Source organism: Eschrichtius robustus, chromosome 15, assembly GCF_028021215.1.
Source record: "Eschrichtius robustus isolate mEscRob2 chromosome 15, mEscRob2.pri, whole genome shotgun sequence".
Classification (NCBI taxonomy): Eukaryota; Metazoa; Chordata; class Mammalia; order Artiodactyla; family Eschrichtiidae; genus Eschrichtius; species Eschrichtius robustus.
In genome coordinates, this window is record NC_090838.1 from 45,516,147 (window position 1) to 45,539,211 (window position 23,065).

Consider the following 23,065-nt stretch of genomic DNA (forward strand, 5'->3'; position numbering starts at 1 on the left):
AACAAAGATGGGCTATCCGATATTACAAATTAACAGAAACATATAATGAAAGTTTGCTGTTTGAAATGGTGTTTCGAATTGTAATTTTTTAAAGTAAGAAGTGGCATTACCTGATAATTTGCTACACAGCTTTTTTTTTCCTTCTTACATCTTGTCACCTAAAGGTATCCACTAAATAGTGCTGATGATGCTACTCAAGTAGGAAACATGTATGTGCATTATTAACTCATGTAAAAGTAACTTTGATTCAAACTAATCAGATTATTTCTTATTATAGGTGATATCCTTCTCAACAGGACATATAGTCTCTCTGATATATAGTCAGCATGAAAAGAATTTCAGTATCACATTAAGTCTAATGTGAAACTAATAATTAGTACAGAAGTTTTTCATGTAAAATAAAATAAAGCCGTCCTACATAGTAGGAACAGTAGTCCTTTTCAGGTGTTTTAAAATCTGTTAACACATTACTTGATAATTTACTCAGCTACATAACTATTTTAAATATTTTCCAAAATTTTCAATATTAGTTTTCTAGAAGGCATTTCACTTGTCCTGTACAACAGGAAGAATACTAACATTCATTAATGAATACCTCATAAGGATGTACTAGGCACTATACATACAGAATCATCCTCTGAGCATGTTTCCATAGTAACTTGCACACAATTACACATCTAGTAAGCAGCAGAAGTCCATGTCTCTGCTAAAGCACAAGATCTTTCTACAATATATTTAAAAATCCACTTGAATTTAACTGTCTTTACTAACCTACATCTCTTTTTCAAGAGGTAAACAAGATTTAACTTTTTGTGTAATGACATAGTACGTGACTTGTTTACATAGAGATGTTAATTTTGATAGATGCATACAGATTTCCACGAATATAATGAGCCTATACAAGATTCACATGCCATAGCTCAGAATCACATAGGTGTATTCAGAGATCCAGCCTTAAGTGACTCTTCTACCATATAATATATAGTTATGTTATGAAATATCAAGGGAGAGGGATTACTCTGGGTTCCTCATTTATGTGTCTTTCTAGACTCTCAGTTAGAAGTTAACTAGAAAATACACATATGGTATACCATCAACATTTATAGGGAAGCCATGATCCAAAGAGCCCAGGGACAGGGACCTTCATTTTCACTGGGATGGAGAGAAACTTGACTAAAATGGAGAAGATAAACTATACTGAATTAGAGAGAAGCTAGGGTTTGGAGCCCACAAGCTAGTAAGAATCATAAAGGTACTAAGCTATCTAGAGCATAACTTATTTTTGTAAGCAAAACTGCAAGTCTCTTTATAGCCCTTGGACCTCACTTTCAAAACAGTCTCTCTCTTTCTGCCCTCATCATACACACATAACTCAGACTCTCATTCCTCAGAGAATAAATCTTATTAGTTAGGTGTTCAGTTTTAGGAATTCAAGAAAAGTATGAGTGTAAACCCTACATAGAGAAAAGAAACTTTTAATGTAAATCTCTAATGCAGTAGATTTTTTAAAGTAGGTCTTTCTACTCCTACTCCAGGCCACTATTATATTTCCTTTCCCCACTCCCACACAAATAACACATTCACTCTTCAGTCTACCAAGAACTGTAAGCACAGTCTAGATACCACCTGCATACATAAAAAGTTATCACTTAGGGAAACAAAGGTTGCTGTGATGTCAACTCTGAATATTTGAAAGCATGAAGGTGATCTATTCCTTCAAGACTGATTCTAAATCATTTTATAGTCAACATTTTATTCTATTATATTAGATTTCTCTTTTCCATAAAAACATATCTTTTTTAAGTTATAACTTTGGAACAGTTGTGAATATCAATGTAAGCATCATCTTCCTATAATTTACATCCCTGATTCTAAGTCAGTTATATGATAAATGTGCTTAAAATTCCCTCTCATCATATCACGTCAAAATCTACATAACAAATAGGGTATTCCAATTATGCCTATCTTTTTCAACAAAAATACTGTGACTATATTTTCTATGAATTTATTCAGCTGTTAACGATCTATTTTTATGAATTTCTAAAACTTTAAAATAAACTCACCCTAAGCACACATTAAAAATTCAACGATTAGCAAATGATTTTTTAATCCTGTGGCTACTCTTCAAAGAATTTGAACTCCTGAAAAAGTACTAAAATTATTCTTCTAAATGTCAAATTTATATGATGAAAATTAGCTTTACTGAATTTCAGGGTTGTTTAATTCTTCTTAAGGTTCATTTTACCTTTCTAAAAAATTATATAGTTCAGTACCAATTTCTGGGTAGTTTTATTTAACTGTACTGAACCTCCCTGTCTTTATAAATGGTTAGCCAATGCACATACATCTGGAAAAACCACCACTTAACCCTACAATTTCTTTCACTCTTCTAGCTTTCCTTTCCTTTGCAGGAATTTTTAAACTACAGTGTTCTATTTCCTTATCAAATCATTTCAGTGTCCCTCCAATCTAACTTTACTCTGCTGTACTCCACCCAATCAGTGTAGTCTCAGGTCTCCAATGACCCCTTTCTGATTCAACCCAAAGATCTCGGTCCTTCATCCTTCTTTACAACTCTGACGCATCAGACACTAGTGACCATATCACTAAGGCCAAAAAAGCAGAACATTTCATTGCATTTCTATTTACATCTTTGACTACTGTTTATCAGATGCACAAACTCATCGAATCCTAGGCTTCAATTACCATCTTTATTTAGAAAACTACCAATCTCTAGCCTACTTCCTCAAACTCTTTACAAATCTATATGTCTTATATGCAGGGTACCTCCAGTTGAGCTATATAAACACCTGAAACTTAAGTGTATTAAAAACATAATTCATCTCCTTTCCCAAAGAAAAATTTTGTCCCACATTACTTCCCTGTACATGATACACATTAAATGTTGAACAATGGACAGAACAGAAAATACAACAAACAAGTTTAAAATATCACCAATTCACAGGCTTTTGCAGAAAATATTTTCACAATTTTTACAAAATGTAGTTGTGTTCCTTGTTTATAATAAATTTTAGCATTTTATTAAAAATTTTATATAATTTTATATAACTCAAAGCAAAGTGAGCAGGGAAGCCCTGAAGCCTATCTGTGATATGACTTAAAAGGTTACGTGTTGGTAAGACCTATCCTTCAAGTATGAGCTGCAAGGTTTCTCAACTAAAATAAGAATCTTATAATACAGCAAGAGCAAGAGTTTCTTACACTTTCTCTTTGCCTCCAATCTTATTTCTTCTTTCCAGCACATTCTCTTCTCTGTACTCAGAATTATCTTTCTAAAATATGAAACTAATCTAGTCAGTAATCAAAATGCCTCCCAGGGCATACAAAATGAAGTTCAAATTCTTTAATCTGGTATTCAGCTACATACAATCTGGTGTCAGCATATTTGTCACATTTCACTTCCCACTAATGCACACCCCCCATGTTCCAGTCACACCATCCTCCTCAACCATTAAGACCTAGCAAAAAAGAGGGACTAATGATAGGTGGCAAGCAATCACTATGCAGCAAGACTACTAAGATAAAAAAGATAGCTCCCAGCTATCAAGAACCACATTTGGTGGAGAGACACACAAGCCAGCAAATCAATGTTACTTACCAGAAAGGCTGGGACATAAAATACAACCAGAATAGAGACAAGCAAATTGTTAATTCAAACTAATAAGATCAGAGAAAGCTTCACAGAAAAAAATAAATTGTTGCTCATGTATCAAAGAATAGTCGTTAACACTTAAGGAGCACTTACTATAAATGCCAAAATCTATTCCAAGTACTTTACACATATTATTCCCCAATGAGAGACAAAAAGAGTTTAACTTAAACAAACATTAATAATAACTATCATTGAATACTTACAACATGCCAGGCACTGTGCTAAGCACTAAAAAGGAACAAAATGGAATTAAGGCCTTTAATCTTTGGGGAAAAAAAAAACAGTGAGAGATGGCAGGCTTTTCATTTTGTACCTCCACTGGTAAGTTTTAACCCCAATGAGATTCTTTCGTGAAACAGGATAAAGTTAAAAGAATTTTTTTAAAAGATTCATTTAATTACCCATATTCTAAAGTCATAATTTTAAAAAATTTAAACAGATGTATGTTTTACCCAATATTCTCAACAACATTGATTGATTTATTCAACATATACCTATCAATTACCTACTTTGTGTAAGACAAACTAAGCATATGCATTTTCTTCCACTTCCTAGCAAAATCCCACTGAAGTGCATTTATGCATTCTGGCAGGAGAGCAGATGGGATTATATTGAGGATTAAGCCAGTGCAGAGAAAACCACAGTCTAGAACAAACATGCAGGTGCACCTATATGCATGTGTACACACAATAAAGCTGCAGCCATGCAGAAGCCATTCCTGCCAGCAGTCTGAAGAAATACCAAACCGAGATACAGCAGAAGGGGGTTGTAGGACAAAAATCAGGATTCTTATAATATGTATATTAGATAGCCAAGCCAAACCTTTTATCTCACTCCTTTATACACAGAACGTCTAGCAGCAACAATGCTGGTTTCCAGCTAAAACCACAACTTTTTTTTTTTTTTAATTTAACAATCCACCCTGAAAGCATTAGAACATCTTCATGCTCCACAACAAAGCCTTCCTTACTTGGGCACAGGGTGGAGGGAGAAGAGGAAGAGGCAGCTTTTTCCTGCATTTCACCCATGGACTCTAAAGTGAGGCACAACAGTTGATACCCTGCTCACTTACAAAGAGTTCAAGAATCCTTTGTTTTTTTTTAATTTTTGAGGAAAAGCAAAAGCACAAAAGGGTGAAAATAATCAACTCACCTTAAGTAAGCAGTGCTTTTAAACTTATAAATGTTTAAAGTTTGTAAGTGCTATCCTCAAAGAAATTCATGAAGACATTGCATCTATTAAAAATGAGCAACTGGAAACCACGGAAACAGGAAAAAAAAGAAACACTGACAAAAGACATTCAAAAAGGAGAACTGATAGTCAAAGGAAGTAGATCTCTTGAACTGATCTTCCATATTACCTAATTTTTTTTTCTTTTTGTCTTTTTTTTCTCTGTTTGGAAGAATCTATCTAAATGGTATTCTGAATAGAACAGAGAAAATGAAGGAGAACAAAATTGAAGAAGTGAACAAATAGGACTCATGGAGTGCAATGAAGGAAAAATGAAAAAAGATCCACATCTAGAAAGAAATACTCTCATAAAATATGATAAAACTAATGATAAAGAAAAAGAGTCTAATAAAACATTCCAGAGGAAAAAGTATATTACTTGCAAAAAAGAAGCAGAATTAGACTGGCTTTAGTATTCTCGTCAGATATACTAGATGGTAAAAGGCAAAGGAATGATGTCTTCAAAGTTTCAAGCAAAACAAAATGATTGAACTATGCATTCTATTCCCAAACTATTAACTGAGAAGGCAAGATAAATACATTTGCATATAGGTCTGTGAAAATTAAATTACCTGCTTTATATCTTTTCCCCAAAAAATTACTTGTAAGTAGCTATACCCCAACAAGCTGAGAGGGAAATGTGAGATAAGGAGGACACAGAATAACATAAAACAGTAGATTTAACCCAGGAGAGTTACCCCAAAAAAAAATAGATGGATAGACCCAATATAGATAGATAGATATGCAACAGACTTGGAAAGCAACTAGTGTAAATCAGAACAAAGTGTTTGAGAGCTCAAAATATATCTTCAAGAACAAAATGGACTCATTTTAGCAAATATAGTACTAATTTTAGGGAGCTAAAAGGACACTTTAAGTGGCAGAGGATTAATACAATTACATTTCTTTCTCTGCAGTTCCAATCACACCTCTTGATTTTATACTGAATTGTACTTGCATAATTACAATATTGTAAAGTTTATAGGTTTTCAATGCTTGAGAATCAACCTATAAACAAAGCACAGAAAGACTGAATAAAGTCACAGAACGTAGATGTTATAAACATACAGTAGTAGCCAACTGCAGAAGCAGTGAAAATGATAATAAAAGCTAACACATATTACATATTTAATATGTAATTAAGGCACTATGCTGAAAAAGCCTTACATGCAATAACTCATTGATTACAAAATGGCAACACTGAGAAGTGGCCAAAAGAATGGATTCAGGATCAAGACTGTTCGGGTTTGATATCCAGTTCCACTGCTTACCAGTGTTATGACCTTGGGCAAGTTGCCATATTTTATTAATATATTTATTTCATTTTAAGACTTCTGAAATTGAGATGAGTCTTACACTAGATGGCATGTCATAAATTTAATTGGCAGTGGTTATTTTCTTTGTTAGTAGTACAAAAAAAAAATAGTGAGCCCTAAAATCAATGGCAGAGGGGAACTGCTATAGTTCAAAACAGACTTTAAATTGGGATTGACATATATATACTATATATAAAATAGAAAACTAATAAGGACCTACTGTACAGCACAGGGAACTCTACTCAATACTCCGTAATGGCCTACATGGGAAAAGAATCTGAAAAAGAGTGGATATATGCATAAATGATTCACTTTGCTGTACACCTGAAACTAACACAACATTGTAAATCAACTATACACCAATAAACTTTTTTTTTAAAATAAAAATAAAAATAAAACAGCCTTTATGACAACAATTAAATGCAAGGCATGACCCCTGATTGGATCCTGAATGGGGGAAAAAAAGGCCAATAAATGGTGAAAGTTGGGACTTCCCTGGTGGTGCGGTGGCTGGGAGTCTGCCTGCCAATGCGGGGTACGTGGGTTCGAGCCCTGGTCCCAGAGGATCCCACATGCCGCGGATCAACTGGGCTCGTGTGCCACAGGTATTGAGCCTGCGCTCTACAGCCCGCGAGCCACGGCTGCTGAGCCCGCATGCCACAGCTGCTGAGGCCCGCGCGCCTGGAGCCCGTACTCCACGGCAGTAGAGGCCACCGCAGTGAGAAGCCCGCGCACTGCTGCGAAGAGTGGCCCCCGCTTGCCGCAACTGGGGGAAGCCCACGCGCAGCAACGAGGACCCAACGCAGCCAAAAATAAATAAATAAATAAAATAAATTTATTTTTAAAAAAAATGGTGAAAGTTGAAATCATTGTTATTTTTCTAAGATGTGATAGTAGTATACATCTTTGGTTATAGAGGAATCTTTTTATTCCTAGTCATTGATTTTTTTCAAGGTTCAGGCCAGTTGTCTTGTAGAATGAGCCACATTTTTTATTTGTTTGATAATTTTCTTATACCCAGGCCTGACAAGAATACTACACATGTATTGTTATATATAGGTGTTGTACACATGAAGTTTTAAAAACTCATAGAAAATTCTTAACAGAAAATCCTTAGGAAAAACCATAAACAAAAATATAAAGTATGGGATTAAAAAAAGAAACATTCTAGCTTGATTTGAAATCAAATTTCCAATCTCCTTTCTTTTTCCTTGTACCTAAGAAATGAGTACGTACAATATTGACATTTGCACCTGGATATTTGCTGGCATTCTGTCACCTGTGTATGTGATGTATTTTAACCAAAAATCTCTGAAGGCCAAACTTTTCTCTTCATTTATTTTTCCCAAAATGTGTATCCCAGTCCTCTTAAGTCTTCTTGTTACCACAGAGTAAATTATATTTAAAGGAGTGATTGGAGGGGAAAAAAGATCAATATTGGAAATTAACAGAAAAGGGCAATTACTATCTTAGGCAGCCTCTGGAGTAATTAGTGTTAAACAACCTCAGATTGCATACCAGCTGTTAATTTGAACAAATGTCTTTATTTTTATCGGTTTTGTCCTTTATATCTCTAAATGAGAAAGTATTATAGAGATGTGGGATAACTTTTAACTCAAAGCCCAAGTGGTTGGTTGTCATTTCTGTCTCAGAAAAATTTCAACTGGAAAAAAAAATTTAGTTTTATTCAGCCATATTTTATAACATGGCACAGATATACAATTTTATACCTGTGTGTGAATTATATTAGAACATATTAACCTCTCTTGTGTTTCAGTTTCCTAATCAGTAAAATGAGGAAACAATAAAATCTAACTTCTGAGGTTATTACAAGGAATAAATCAATCATATAAATTTATATCTATAAAGCATTTAAAATAGTGCCTGGACACATCTATTAAATGAATAAAATACATAATAAATCTCAATCTTCATAATAGTTCTTACATCTCACATTTGTTATTTTCTCCATTTTAAAGGTAAGAAAACTGAGCTCTAAAGAGGTTAAGTAACGTGCCCAAGGTCACACATGTAGTAGGTAGGATCAGAATCTCACTAGCCTAACTCTTGAGCCTCTGCTCCTAACCACCTCACTATTCAGTTGTACAGAGTTTGTATATACTTATTCAGCCACTGCCTTATTATTAGAAAATCAGATATCCAGGGTTTTTTTTTGCCATTACAGCTAATGCCACAATGAATTATCTTTATACATACATCCTTATGTGTCAGGGCTTTTGTATTTAAAGGAGAAAGTCCAAAAAGTAAAATCACTAGGCCAAAAGGTTTGCATATTTTTAACTTTAATAATTTTTAACTTTAAAAATTACTAATTTTAAAAAGTTTATTATAGCAGGTCTATCTTTCCTTTTACAGTATCTGGATTTCCTTTCTTACTAAAAAATACCATCCCTACTGCAATTATATGAATATTCTCCTAATTGCTTCATATGGAAATATCTTTAACTCATTTACAATTTACTTTTTTTTTTTGGCAGCGCTGCCTGGCTTATGTTCCCCGACCAGGGATCGAACACGGGCCCTCAGCAGTGAAAGCGTGGAGTCCTAACCACTGGACCGCCAGGGAATTCTCACAATTTACTTTTTATGTAATTTATGATAAGGTGATCTAGTTGGTTTTCCTATAGATGAATAGCAAATTGCACTATCAGCATTTATTGATTAAAACATCCTTTTCCCACAAAAGTGAAATGACACCCTTGTCACATATTAAATTCCTTATGTCATTCCCAAGCCCTCTTTCTATACTCAAACCAAATTATTTTTGCTCTCTATGTCTTGGGTTCATGCTCTTTCATCCACTTAGTATAGGCCTCTCCCAGCTCTGTAAATCCAATTCCTACCATCCATTAAGGTCCTATACAAATGCCGAGACTATTTTATTGGTTTCCATGCTTCCTTCTTCTCATCCCTTGCTAGAGGTAATCACCCCCTCCTTTGAATGTCTGCAATACTTTATCTGCACAGTACTTCTCTAACAACACTTCTCACTTTTAATATAATTAGTTATTTACAAGTCCTATCTCCCTTCCTAGGTGGTAATATTTTGGTGGACTTGATCTATATCTAAGTCATTTTTTTTTATATCTAAGTCATTTTTATAGCACCCTTAGTACTTTGGACGGTGCTTCCAAACCACATTTATTAGATGAATAACTGCACAACTTTCTTGATCTCTCCCCAGATCTGTAGTTCTGCAGCTAATTGAAAACTGCCACATTAAGACTAACTCCCTTGTGTGCAGAAAAGGGTAGTTTTGCCAAATAAAGGGGAATTTTTCTGGAATCCATGAAGCAGAAATTTAAAATAAAATTTAAGATTGTATATTCTGTACCATATTTACATGAGAAAAAAATCAAGAGACTATTAAATGAAGTAACTGACTACTTTTTCAAAATAATTTCTAGGCAATGATGGGGTTAATACAGATTCAGGACAATCTTCTACATATTTACATTCAAAATTCTCTATGATGATAACTGCATAATGATGACATCAGTGCGATGTAAGATTAAGTGCCTTATGGAATCATCAAAGATACAACGCCAACAGGCATTATAGGCAAAGTAGGTGTTCACTACACTGCAAAATTTTTAGAGTGCTAGAAAGGTCCCCTGCTTGCCTCTAAATATCTTCCCACTCAGTGAGCTAATGCCTAAAACTTTACCATTAATATTCAAGCCTCTCATTTAAAAGTCTAAACCAGTGATTCTCAACCATGGGCCATTTTGCCTGCCAAGGGACATTTGGCAACGTGTGCAGACATTTTTCGTTGTCACAACTTGGCTGGGGGGAGGGGGGAGGGCGGGGTTGCTACTAGCATCTAGTGGACACAAGCCAGGTATGCTACTAAACATTATACGACGCACAAGATAGCCCCTCACAACAAAGGATTTTCCTGGCCCAACATGTCAACATTGCCAAGGTTTTGAGAAACTGGTGTATACTCTGCTGAAATGCAAAAACATAATGTTTTTAATTTAACAAACACATAAAAAAGCCTCCACTTCAATCCAATCAAGCCTTTCTTCCCCTCTGCTCCTCCTCCATGCTGTCAAATCCAGTGGTTACCTGCTTATCCTCATCTTCCACAACTCCTCAGCAGCATTTACTTGACTCAGCTAGCTGGTCATTCCCATAGTACACGTCTTTCTCTTGACTTCCTTGATATCTCAGTTTTCTGATTTTCTTTCTGCTTTACTGGGCACACCTCCCCAGTCCATTTTGTTAATTCTTCAATGCTGTTCAGTATCTAATGTTGCAATGACTCATCTTCCCTTTGTTATCCTCATTTTTTCCCTAAATGATGTCAGCCAGAACCATGGCTTTCAGTATATCTATATGCTAATAACGCCAAAATTTATAACTCCAGCTCTGACCTCCTCACCTGAGCTTCAGGTTTATTTAACCAATGTGTTAGCTCCAGTTGGATGTCTAACTGATATCTACAACTTAACATGTCCAGTAAATCAACTATACTCCAATAAAAATTTTAAAAAATAATAAAACTTAACATGTCCAAAACAGAACCCTTGATTCAGAAATTACTATTACTATAATCAAACCACATATGTAAGATGTTAACAACTGGGGAAATCTAGGTTTGATTCTTTCAACTATTATATAAGTTTGAAATCACTTCAAAATAAAAAGTAAAACAAACAAAAACACATGGTTCCCATCAGTCCACATTCTTTTCTTCCCTCTTTCAGTAAACTGCACCATCAGTTCCTCATAAAACATATCTAGACATCATCATTAATTCATCTCTGTAAGAACATGTCACATCTAATCCACCAGCAAATTCAAGATGCTGTAGCTGAAAAATATATCCAAATTAGGCCACTTCTCCCCATCTCTGCTGCTACCAGCTTCCTAACTGGTCTCCCTGTTGCCATACTTGTCCCCTACATTAGTTTCCTAGGGTTGCCATACAACTAAGCCCACATGCTGAGGACTTAGTTGCTCCACAGCATGTGGCATCTTCCGAGACCCAGGCTCGAACCCATGTCCCCTGCATTGGCAGGCAGATTCTTAACCACTGTGCCACCAGGAAAGTCCCAGGTCTGGGGGTTAGAAGTCTGAAATCAAGGTGTCAGCAGAGCCACGATCTCTATGAAACCTCTATGGGAGGATTTGTCCTTACCTCTTGCTAACTTCTGGTGGTTGCTGGCAAACTTTAGCGTTCCTTGGTTTGTAGACACATCACTCCAATCTCTGCCTCCATCCTCACGTAGCATTCTCTCTGCCTGTGTCCAAGTTTCCCTCTTCTTATAAAGACACTAGTCATTGTATTAGGGCCCACCTGAGTTCAATGACCTTATCTTAACTTTCCATCTGCAAAGACCCTATTTCCAAATAAGTTCACACTCACAGGTTCCAGGGGTTAGGACTTCAGCATATCCTTTTGGGGAACACAATTCAGCCAATAACATTCTTTATAATCAATTTTCCACACGGCAACCATAATGATCTTCACGAATGTACATCAGGCCACATTACTCTCCTACTTAGAGATCTGTGTCCAGCTGGCCATCTCCTACCACTTTGCTCTTATACGCCAGCAACATTAGCCTTCTTTCTGTCCCTCCAACACACCAAGCTTTTCCTGCTGGAAATTGCTGTGTGGCTTCCTCTTCACCATTTCAAGTCACAACTCAAATGTCACTTCCTCACACAAGTCTGACCATCTACCTGAGCAGCATATCCCAGAAGCATTCTCTTTCACACAACCCTAGTTTCTAAGCAGCAGTGACCACTACCAGAAATTATCTTACTTGTTTTTTATCTGTTACTTGAACATAAGCTCTACTGAGGCAGCTTCCATCACTATAGACCCAGAGACTAAACCAGGGCAGACAAATATTTTTCATTTTTATTTAGTCAAATACATCTCTTTTCCTTCATGACTTCAGGATTTCCTATCTTACACACCAAGATCATTGAATTATTCTCCTAAGTTTTCTTCTATTGTTTTCTTTTTGTTGTTCATTTAAATATCTAATCCATTTGGAATTAATCTTGAACTGAATGAACTGAATTAATCTGAACTGACTGCCTCTGTTCCTCTACGAGAGCACTAATCTCCTGCTGTTGATTCCATCCCACACTATCTGCTGACTACACCAAAAAGCCCTAACGGACCATCTAGAAGGATTGTGCTGGAAATGCACTTCCCCACCTGCCTGATGAACTCCTATAAATCCTTAAAACCCCAATTCTAATGTCACCTCTCCTGGGAAGCCTTTCCTGTCCAATCTCTGCCCTTCTTTATATCTTCACTCTAACACCTCTTTACTGTATAATCTATAGTACTTGCCTCATAACATATATAAAGTACTTACACTAGTGCACAGAAGATATGCTATATAAATGTTAACTACTTTATTATATCACAATAGGTTACCATTATTTGTCTGTGTAATCTCCCTTGTTAGACCATGAGAGAAAAAGGACAGAGACCCATTTATTTGCCACTTACCAATCCCAGTGTTCGCACACATATTAAGCATTAATAAATAAATTAATTAATGAACAACACCTCAATTCTGGAAAAAAGTAATTATCTTTGATGCTGCGGATTCCTTTTGTTTTAAAAAAGGAAATTTTTAAAACAAAAAATAGAAAAACAGACTGTTCTTCCTGCTTTTTGATTTGGCTCAAATTGCGCAGGGGGTGGGAGGGACGACGACACACGAGGGACGACACAGTCTTTAGCAGATCTAGCACGAAGGTCTAGCTTTTCCCAACTCCAGAAAGACAATGACAGGTGCTCTAGAACTAACACTGTATAACCCATTATATTAGAGATGGAAACAACGGCTTTTTTTTTTTTTTCAAGATGGGGAGGGGATTCCAAAACTCTTTGTGCTTTTTTGAATAAAGTCAGAGATCTCTGAACCTCATGTGAGTTCATAAACTCACATTCACCTGGCCCTGAACCTCACATAAAGCAACTTATCGGCTTCCTTAAAAAAACAGCAACCCAACACTTCAACTCTGGGATGAAAGAGACCCCCGTAAAGCAAAAATGTAGGGGCTGAGCTATGTAGCTGCCCTTCCCACAAGGGAGATTCTCCGTCTAGGCCACCCTCGGAGAATCGCAGTATTCTTATACGGGGGGACGACAGGTTTCCTCGGCTCGGGTATCCCCGAAACCACGGCTGAGGAGACTGAGCCAACCCCCGCCCTGCGTTAGTCAGGAGCTTGAGGTAGTGAGGTGACCGCGGCCCACAGCAAAAGAGGCGGAGAGAAACTTCCAGCGGGAAAGATGAAGTGTACAGATGCTACGTGCGGAGAAAAGGAAAAGCAACGAGATGGTAGAGCAGTCAGGAACACCGCCACTTCTCACTTCTCCTCGCCACCTCGAATTTTCTCATCTGAAGACCAGCACCCGCCCCGCTCACACTCTCCTGTAGCTGCTCCATGAGGGCCAAGCCGCTGCCCAGCCGGTGGAGAGCCGCGCGGGTGGCGGAAGGGAACAGCCGCGGCCTCCCAGACTCACCGGCTCTCCGTGCCGCCACTTCGCCGCCGCCGAAAAGGCTGGTCCGAGGCCCGGTCTTTGCGCGTCCGCTCCCGGGAAGCCGCTGCATTCGCTCCCAGCCGCTAGACTGCTGTTGCGTGCGACCAGATAAGCCCGGCCGGCGTCCCGGCTTCCGTAGACGGACGGCTCGGCGGCCCCGGATGTTGATATACCGCCTGCCCCGGAAACGGTGGCGGGAAGTCAAAGGGGGCGGGGGTGGGGGCGGTGTTGCTGTGCTCTCCGGAAGGAGACGTGGCGGCGGTTGGGCCCTGGGCTGCCTGGGCGCTTGGTAGTCCCGCCGCCTCCTCCTCCTCCTCCTCCTCCTCCTCCCTCTCCTCTCCACTGTGGGCCGAGGGGGTTGTGGCGGCTGCTGGAGAACTCGGCGGCGGAGGATGGAGGAAGGAGGCGGCGGCGCGCGGAGTCTGGTCCCAGGCGGGCCGCTGTTACTGGTACTCTGCGGTCTCCTAGAGGCGTCCGGCGGCGGCCGAGCGCTCCCCCAGCTCAGCGATGACATCCCTTTCCGAGTCAACTGGCCCGGCACCGAGTTCTCTCTGGTCAGTGCCCTCGCGAACCCGGTAGCCATCTCTCTTCCTCCTGGCACTTAAGGGTTCGGCCCCTTCCCTCAGTATTCTGCGTTTTTTCCCCCTAGAACCTTCTCTGCGGGCGCATGCCTCCTTCCCCAATCCAAAGCTTCATCGACTACGCGTTCATTCATTCAAACAGCAAGTGTTTATCAGACACGTTCTGTGGATGTGCCCTCCATGCTACGCATTCCGGGATCCAGCGGTCACCTGCTCTCCCCTTTAAAAATCTGTCTCACTATACCTTACCAACACTCCCACCCTGTGGAAGAAGCTTTTCTAGAACCACGTCAGGCGCACACATTTGTCTTCTCTTTGGAAAGTCCTCTGCAGCTCTTAACTCCACCATCAGCCTTCTCTCCTTCAAGGAGTATTACACACCCTACCTACACAACCAGTTGTACTGCGGATATGAGTTCCCTCTCTCATATTCGTTCTTTCTCCCTTGTATACACACACAGTACATATACATATACGCACAGCTCTTTTTCCTTCAGAGTTGTTTCTGAGAGGGCTGTTTGGCCTGTGAGATGTTAATGAAGCTCTATGCAGAATATCCTTTACAGTTTTGATGTATTACGACTGATATTTAAGACCCCAAAACATGAGATTTTATGATCGGTTTTCTTACATTGAAGAACATATTTATAATCTCAAAGTAATGAATATTTGCAGTCCTTCTTCATTTGGGGAGTGGACTGCTGAGAAGTCTTGCTATCCACGGTAGGCCAATAAAAATTGGGCTCTTGTGATACTTACCGTATGGTAATTAATTCATTTATTTCAAATGGAAGTCGGGGAAAATGCAACAGTTCCCCCCGCCCCCCGCTCTGCCCTGCAGAATTTTTTTAAAATTCTTATTCCAATTACCTGCAGTCGTTCTACTTGGAAGACTGTTTTAGTATGTTGGTCTATTACTATTTCACTGAAACGTGAATATGTGATACTAGGATGTCTGCACAGAATGTCCCAGGATAACGGATGTCATCAGTACCACAACAGACTTCTATTTGCAGATGTTAGTTTTTGCTAATATTTCACACCTGGTAGTGGTTCTTAAACTTAAGTATTTCTCTGGGAAGCCAGATTAATCTTTGCATTAATGCCAGGAAATATTTTTTAATTAATTTTTATTGGAGCATAGTTGGTTTACAATGTTGTGTTAGTTTCTGCTTTACAGCCAAGTGAATCAGTTATACATATACATATATACACTTTTTTTTAGATTCTATTCCCGTATAGGTCATTACAGAGTATTGAGTAGTGTTCCCTGTGCTATACAGTTGGTTCTTTTTCAGGAAATATTGATATATTAAAATATTTATATGAAAGTTTGTTACAAGTCAGATATAACTAAGAGGCTTGGGATAAGAATATTTTAGTCCAGCCTCTGTTATTATTTCCAAAGAGCACACTTGGCATGAACTTGGCAAATGTTTAAAGAATGTAGTCATTAAAATTTTTTACTCTTGCACCTGTGTTTTGTTGTTTTTTTTTTTAATTAAAAAAAGGCATGCTGATATGTGGCCCTAAAAATTTACTGACCTATACACAGATGACTAAAACTAGCCTTTTTAGAAGTTACTACCAAATTGTTCAGTTTTCTTTCTGGCACTGGTGTTTGCTGGCTAAAAAGAGGTTATGGTAGAAGATCTCGGTCTTAAGGTATGCTGTACCAACCTTTCCTACATCTAACAATTTTATTTTGACATTTTGTTTTTAATTACTTTTCTTTGGCAATGAAGCATAATCTAAGATGGGCACATATGAAAATTTGGGGAGAAATTTTTTTTCTTTTTTTAAGTTTGAGTTATTTTGAGAAAAATCTAGAAACATTTTCCTATAAGTTGGCAAAAGGTCTGTGGCCCTCACACAAAAATAAGCCCCAAGAGTCATTATCATTGATCTTTTGATTTTTTTTTTTTTTTTTTAGTATTCTTCTAATCTCAAGGCTTCCCTTCCCTATTTTGTGTAGTTGAAACTACAGCCCTCCACACCTGGCACTGTCATTTTGTTTTATAGGCCAGTTGGATGAACATTTGTGTGTAACTAAGCAGTTGTATGAACTAGGATAAAGGTCTTTATCTCTCTACCACCTGAAATTGGAAGGGACTTGATTAGAAGATCTGAATTTTCTTTATCTTTAAAATTCTTCTGTGCTTGGGCTTCCCTGGTGGCGCAGTGGTTGAGAGTCTGCCTGCTAATGCAGGGAATACGGGTTCGAGCCCTGGTCTGGGAAGATCCCACATGCCGCGGAGCAACTGGGCCCGTGAGCCACAATTACTGAGCCTGCGCGTCTGGAGCCTGTGCTCTGCAACAAGAGAGGTCGCGATAGTGAGAGGCCCGCGCACCGCGATGAAGAGTGGCCCCTGCTTGCCACAACTAGAGAAAGACGTCGCACAGAAACGAAGACCCAACACAGCCATAAATAAATAAATTAATTAATTTAAAAAAAAAAATTCTTCTGTGCTTTAAATCATCTTCCCCTTCAGATATATCAAAATAATATGTAATCTTTAAAATTTGCTTAGTAAGGTATTAAGCACCAAAATTGTGTACATTTTTAAATGTTTACAGTAATTAATGATTATGATGTTCTTTCTTTACTGTTTTTTAGCACTCAGTTTTGTTTTTGTGTATATTTTCCTTCTGAAATATCATCTCTGTGTCATTAAAGTGTTCGATTATTCATTACTTAACAGAGTTTATGAATTTCACCGAAGGAAACCCACAAAATAAGTCTAATTTTCTTTCTACTTCTTTTGTTAGTATAGAAATGTATTCCCACTCAGAAACTTTCCCCAGACACTGCACTTGGGAAAAATGGTGACCAACTCCATGGTTCGAAGCATGTTATATATATTAACAAGTAGTGCCATTGAGTTTATTTTACAGCCTCTCCCAGGATAGTTTTCTCTCTCATCCTCTATCTTAATTCCTCCAGACTCATGTCAAACATTAGGAATTTCTCCCCTGCCAAGATACTTTTTAAATTCCTTAATCTTAAAGACCACACCCCTCCTTGATTAGTTTCATTATATTAAAATCTGATTTTTATCAAATCACTAATCTTACACTAGAAATACTTTAAGGTGTTAAGTTATATAAAACAAGTGTTTTAACACTATCTGTGATTCTGTGCATTCAGAATTATATTTTTTTAGGTAAAAACATGTTTTACAAAATCAGAAGGAAGCATTTTAGTAGTAGATCAAAAAAAATTTTTTAACTTAGAAAATCACAAAAGGTTAACTTTTCCCCTGTAATTTCTATTATTAAAAATTAGGGTAAAGTTTGTTAAAATTTTTACTTCGTGATCCCAATAAGTGATGCACTATTTCAGCAAAGAGTTTTCAGATAGAAGAATTGCCACTTGGTCTGTTTTATTGAAGAAGAAAGTAGCCCTTCCTAAACTAATGAAAAATGAATCTTTGCAGCAACAACAAATCTTCAAATAAGAATAGGTGATGGTTTCTACTTCTGTTACCTTTTACCTAAACCTTAAAAGCAATAGGCAGAGGAATGAATTTCTTCACATAGACATAAAACCCAAGATTAGTTTTAATTACAAAGAAAGAATTGTCTTCCTTTCTTTGCCGTGGCTCTAGACAAGCAGTTTCTTTTTCCATTGTTAGCATTGTGGTAAATATTTTAGTAAATGAGTCAATATTGCTGTAGAATCCAGTTATGAATATTAAATTGCAGGTACTTCACAAATAGAGAGGATTATATTTAAGTCATATGCTACCGTCCACCTTCCCTACAGTACAGGAATGATTTGACAAGACTAAAGGCTATCCATTGCTAGCTAAATGAATGTAAGTCATGCATTGCACAACTTAATATCATATATTCTGAATATATCCGAAAAACACCGAGAGATATTATAAGTGTTATGTCTTACAGCAGTTTGTTGGCTCAACTGAATAAATGTTTCTAAGGATCCCTTTATCACAAATTTGGCTTTACAACTCTGACTTTCAAAGCTCTTTGATTTCTCTCTTCACTTGTGATGATCTTTTAAATAAGGATCGTTGGCCATAGTCCAGGAGTCTATCTAGTAATCTAAGAAAATGTTAACAAAAGCTAGTTCAAATTCAAGCATGTTGAAACAGTTAAGAGCACACAGAATATGGAATCAGTCTGCTAGGGTTCATGTCTGGGCTGTGCTACTTACTGGCTGTATTACCTTGGACAAATTATTTAAGCCCTGGGCTCCAGTTTCCTTTTCAGGGAGATGGGTACAATGCTTGCTTCGAGCATCAATGAGACAATAAATGTAAAGAACTTAATTTGGTACTGTCATATAGCTAATACAGCTAGTATTTACTGCTGTGTTTTGTTTTATTGTCTTGGGAAAACATCTCCTAATTTGTATTTGTGTTTAAGATAACATCAGTTTCAAGTAGTACTGGTTTTATTATAGTTAGGAATTGTTTTTGTTAAACTGAGAAAAGGGCAGAGGTATGTAATAAAGGTGGTTCTTTCCTTGCCAGGGATAGCCAAATAGTATAGTGGGTTTACAATGCTGTAAGAAGAGAAAAGTTAAGAGAGAATTGAATTGTCAGAGAACACCTCTCATAGACTTTGAAAACTTCTGCCTTAGTAGTTAGTGACATATTTGCTATCAGAAAGCAGAGATTTCTTTTTAGTTAAAATCAGTTATATTAATTGAAATGTTCATTTGAATTACATTGGTTCATTTTGATTTGTGAATTTGTTTGGTTTTATACTGTAGAACGCTTTAAGGATAGTTTTGTTGATATATACCATGAATCAGCAAACTATACCTTTGGGCTGGCCCACTCCAAACTTTATTTTTGTAAAGCTATTTGTTTGTTTGTTTTCTCAGAATACAACCATGCTTATTCACTTACATATTGCCTATGCACTTACTTCCTACAGTGCAGAGTTGAGTAGTTGCAGTAAAGACCATATGTTATCCAAATATGAAAAATACTACATTATATTATGTTCAGGTGTCCCATCCAACAGAATTGAGAGTATGTTTATAAAGTGCTGTAAATTCTCATATATAGGTGGTAATTGTTAATAGGAGCAATAAGTATTCAGTGATGATGTATCCATGAACATTGACGCCTCTTAATGCTTTTTAATCTGTATTATAACTTCAATCTGTTGCATTACTACTTTTTTCTTTTTACTCCAAACTTTATTTTTGTTCCTTATTTTCTGTTACATTGTAACACCAGGATAAAGTTTGTCATCTTCATTTTGTCATTAAAAAATATGTAGAATCTTTTCCCTGCCTTTGCAAGTATGTTTAAAAATCCTGTTGAAATGATGAATTAGTTTGACCTGGGACTGTAAGTTAGTATAGTTCAGTTTAATCAGCTAAAGTAATGTACATTTTTTTGTTCTATTTCTAGCCTACAACTGGAGTTTTGTATAAAGAAGATAATTATGTCATCATGACAACTACACATAAAGAAAAATATAAATGCATTCTTCCCCTTGTGACAAGTGGGGATGAGGTAAGTTTTTATAAATACATTGATAATCCCTGTCACCAAAGATATTTATTTAAAACATTGTAACTCCATACCTTAAAATAAAATTGAGTGACAGGTTTCTCAATTATCCTGTCTTACTATAAATACAGTAATCACTTTTTTATTGAAGTATAGTGATTTACAATGTTGTTAGTAATCCTTATTATTCCTGAATTCTTTGATTTTTACAGTTCAACTTGGAAAAGCTAGCAACCAATTATTAATGTTTTAGATGAAAATCTAACTCCACACATGCTTTCTTTTATAGAAATGAAGGTTTTGAAACAAGATAAAATTTTAAATGTGTATGTGACATTTTTTATAAAGAATTGCTAATAAGTAAATCTATAGGTACCTTGTGCTTTCTCACTACCTTAGCTCATGCCCGTTTCTTGCTCCTAAAATGCCCTAACTGCCTCTTATCCATCCTTCAAGGCAATGACTTCTTTCAAGATGAAACACGAGAGGCAGCATGGTAAAATGGAAAGGACACCAGCCTAGGAGCCAGGAGGCTGAGGTATAGGCTATAGTTAGCTGTGGAACCTTGAACAAATTTGAAACTCAGTTCCTCCACTCAATTAATTTATTGAGCTAATTACATAATATTTTCACAATCTGTAAAATGGAAGTATTAACAGTGAGTTTAGGTTTCTTAGGTTTTGTTCAGACTTGAAATCTGTGAAAGACAGCTATCTCATTTTGTTTTAAACCTCCTTAAGACACAAATACACACATATGCAATTACACACATATTTATGGCATTCAAGTCTGAAATGTAAAAATATATGGAAAACTGAGAAGTATATTAAAACTTTCTAGTGTATTCTATAAGATTCAACTGTTCTGAGGCTTTCATAGCTAGAATTTGTTTGGATACAAGCATTTAAAAATTCTGAAGTAGGTTTATAAGAATTGTTCAGGAAACTGATACTTAACCTTTTTCTAAGAGAAGAAAGAATGGAAGATTATTCTATGGCTCCATATTTTATACTTCAATTCTTTTTTTTTTTTTGGATTATAGTTGATTTACAATGTTGTGTTAGTTTCAGGTGTATAGCAAAGTGAATCAGTTATACATATACATATATCTACTCTTTTTCAGATTCCTTTCCCATATAGGTCATTACAGAGTATTGAGTAGAGTTCCCTATGCTATATAGTAGGTCCTTATTAGTTATCTATTTTATATATAGTAATGTGTATATGTCAATCCCAATCCCCCAATTTATCCCTCACCCCACCCCTTTCCCCCTGGTAGCCATAAATTTATTTTCTACATGTGTGACTATTTTGTTTTGTAAATAAGTTCATGTGTACCTTTTTTTTTTTTAGATTCCGCATATAAGCGATATTATATGATAGTTGTCTTTCTCTGTCTGGCTTACTTCACTCAGTATGAAAATCTCTAGGTCCATCCATGTTGCTGCATATACTTCAATTCTTTTGAAAGAAGTGGCATGCCATAGGATCTTATTAAAGGTTTTGACTTTTTTCCCCCTTTTATTTCCAAGCATTTGTGGTTTGACCAATGAGTTAATACCTAAACAGCAGAGTTGGGTGAAGTTCCAGAATAATTATATTAAACTCTAATTCTTTCATAGGAAGAAGAAAAGGATTATAAAGGCCCAAATCCAAGAGAGCTATTGGAGCCACTATTTAAACAGAGCAGTTGTTCCTACAGAGTATGTATTTTATGTTCACTTGATAACTAGACAATAAATTTCCAGCAGCCAATAGGCCCTTGAAAATAATTCTCTGTTTCTTTTTACTTTATTATGTTGTATCACATTTTAAGTTAGTTGTAAAACTAAACTGTTGCTTAATAGTATTTTGTTCATTTAAATTCCTGTATAGTATATGCAGCAAACACCCAATAATGTCAATTATCAAATAATATCACCAAACTGCTTTGAATGTTTTTCAGATCAAAAGAAAGTTTCCTTATATACAATTTTTAATAAAAAATGCTCATGGTTATTTTTTTAGGCTGTGTAAAAAATGATCCCTTGGCCAGGTGTTTATTATAGACCCCAGGTGTATTTAGACCTATTTCCTTCATAGAATTTTCACATTTATCTAATTAGTGAAAACAATGAATAGGCTTCAGTAATTTCATATTTTCTGAGGCATAATAATAACTTTCATTTAATGAAAGCTTGCTCTAAATCTTCAGAGAAATCTCAGTTGCTTAAAATATCAAAAAAGAATTCAGTTGAGTTATGTGGCTTTTGTACATAAATACATCCATCTGTCTTAGATTGAGTCTTATTGGACTTACGAAGTATGTCACGGAAAACACATTCGGCAGTACCATGAAGAGAAAGAAAGTGGTCAGGTATTTTTTTCTTCAAAATATGAAATATGGAACATTATAAAATGAAAACTTTAATAATGAGATGGATGGTTTTAAACTGTATTCTTTAAAAATGTATTTGCCAAATACTTACTACATTTTTATTTTATTTTTAAATATAGAAAGTAAATATTCACGAGTACTACCTTGGGAATATGTTGGCTAAGAACCTTCTATCTGAAAAAGGTTTGTTTCTACAGAGTGATTTAGTAGTAATGCTGGTATTTGGTTTAAAGTATATGTTCAAATTGGTATTTAAAAGATTTTGTTGGAGACTGTATGAATTTTAAAACACTAAAATAAACTTCTGAACAACCCCATAGAAAACTTTTTCAAAGAGATCTTTTCATTATTTTCTGTTTTAGCAAACATTATGCTTTTTTTCTACCTATTAATAAATTTTTTAAATCTGGTGAGACATACATATCAGTGTTATATTTATATAGTGTTAGTCTTTTGCTTGGTTTAAGCAACTTTTTATATATGGAACTAGACATGTAGATGTATCCCTCAAATTATGAAATATTTTTATTCATCTATATTATTCAAATTGGTCAACTCATTTAAGATTAAACCTTTCACTGAGATAAAAACACTTCAGAAGAAAACTGTCACGGCCAGTTCTTATGCCTCAAATAGAGTATTTCCTAGATAAAGATGTAATGATTAAATATGACTGTTCTTTCAAAAGAAACCATTTCAAGGAATCTAGCTAAAAGTATGTGTATGTTTTGGGTCTTATTTTTATTTTTTTTTATTTTATTTATTTATTTATTGGCTGTGTTGGGTCTTTGTTGCTGTGCGCAGGCTTTTCTCTAGTTGCGGTGAGCGGGGGCTACTCTTCATTGCGGGGCAC

At 36.3% G+C, this 23,065-nt stretch overlaps 2 protein-coding genes across 4 annotated transcripts in view; one reads left to right on the forward strand and one right to left on the reverse strand.

The window, feature by feature from the left end:
- Positions 1–13,901, reverse strand: part of ASB3 (ankyrin repeat and SOCS box containing 3) — a 92,085-nt gene extending 78,184 nt beyond the window's left edge. Inside the window, exon 1 of the mRNA XM_068564844.1 lies at positions 13,745–13,901. The gene's annotated coding sequence lies outside the window, so the exon portion shown is untranslated. The remainder of the gene's footprint in view (positions 1–13,744) is intronic.
- An 87-nt stretch (positions 13,902–13,988) lies between these two features.
- The window catches only part of ERLEC1 (endoplasmic reticulum lectin 1), a 39,625-nt gene continuing 30,548 nt past the window's right edge, over positions 13,989–23,065 (forward strand). For all 3 annotated transcript variants that reach the window (XR_011076600.1, XM_068564643.1, XM_068564642.1), the window contains exons 1-5: positions 13,989–14,316; positions 19,734–19,838; positions 21,458–21,538; positions 22,114–22,191; positions 22,332–22,395. Coding sequence is in view for 2 of the 3 variants with exons in the window: in XM_068564643.1 (XP_068420744.1) it covers positions 14,155–14,316; positions 19,734–19,838; positions 21,458–21,538; positions 22,114–22,191; positions 22,332–22,395 (490 nt within the window). In the remaining variant the exon portion in view is untranslated. The remainder of the gene's footprint in view (positions 14,317–19,733; positions 19,839–21,457; positions 21,539–22,113; positions 22,192–22,331; positions 22,396–23,065) is intronic.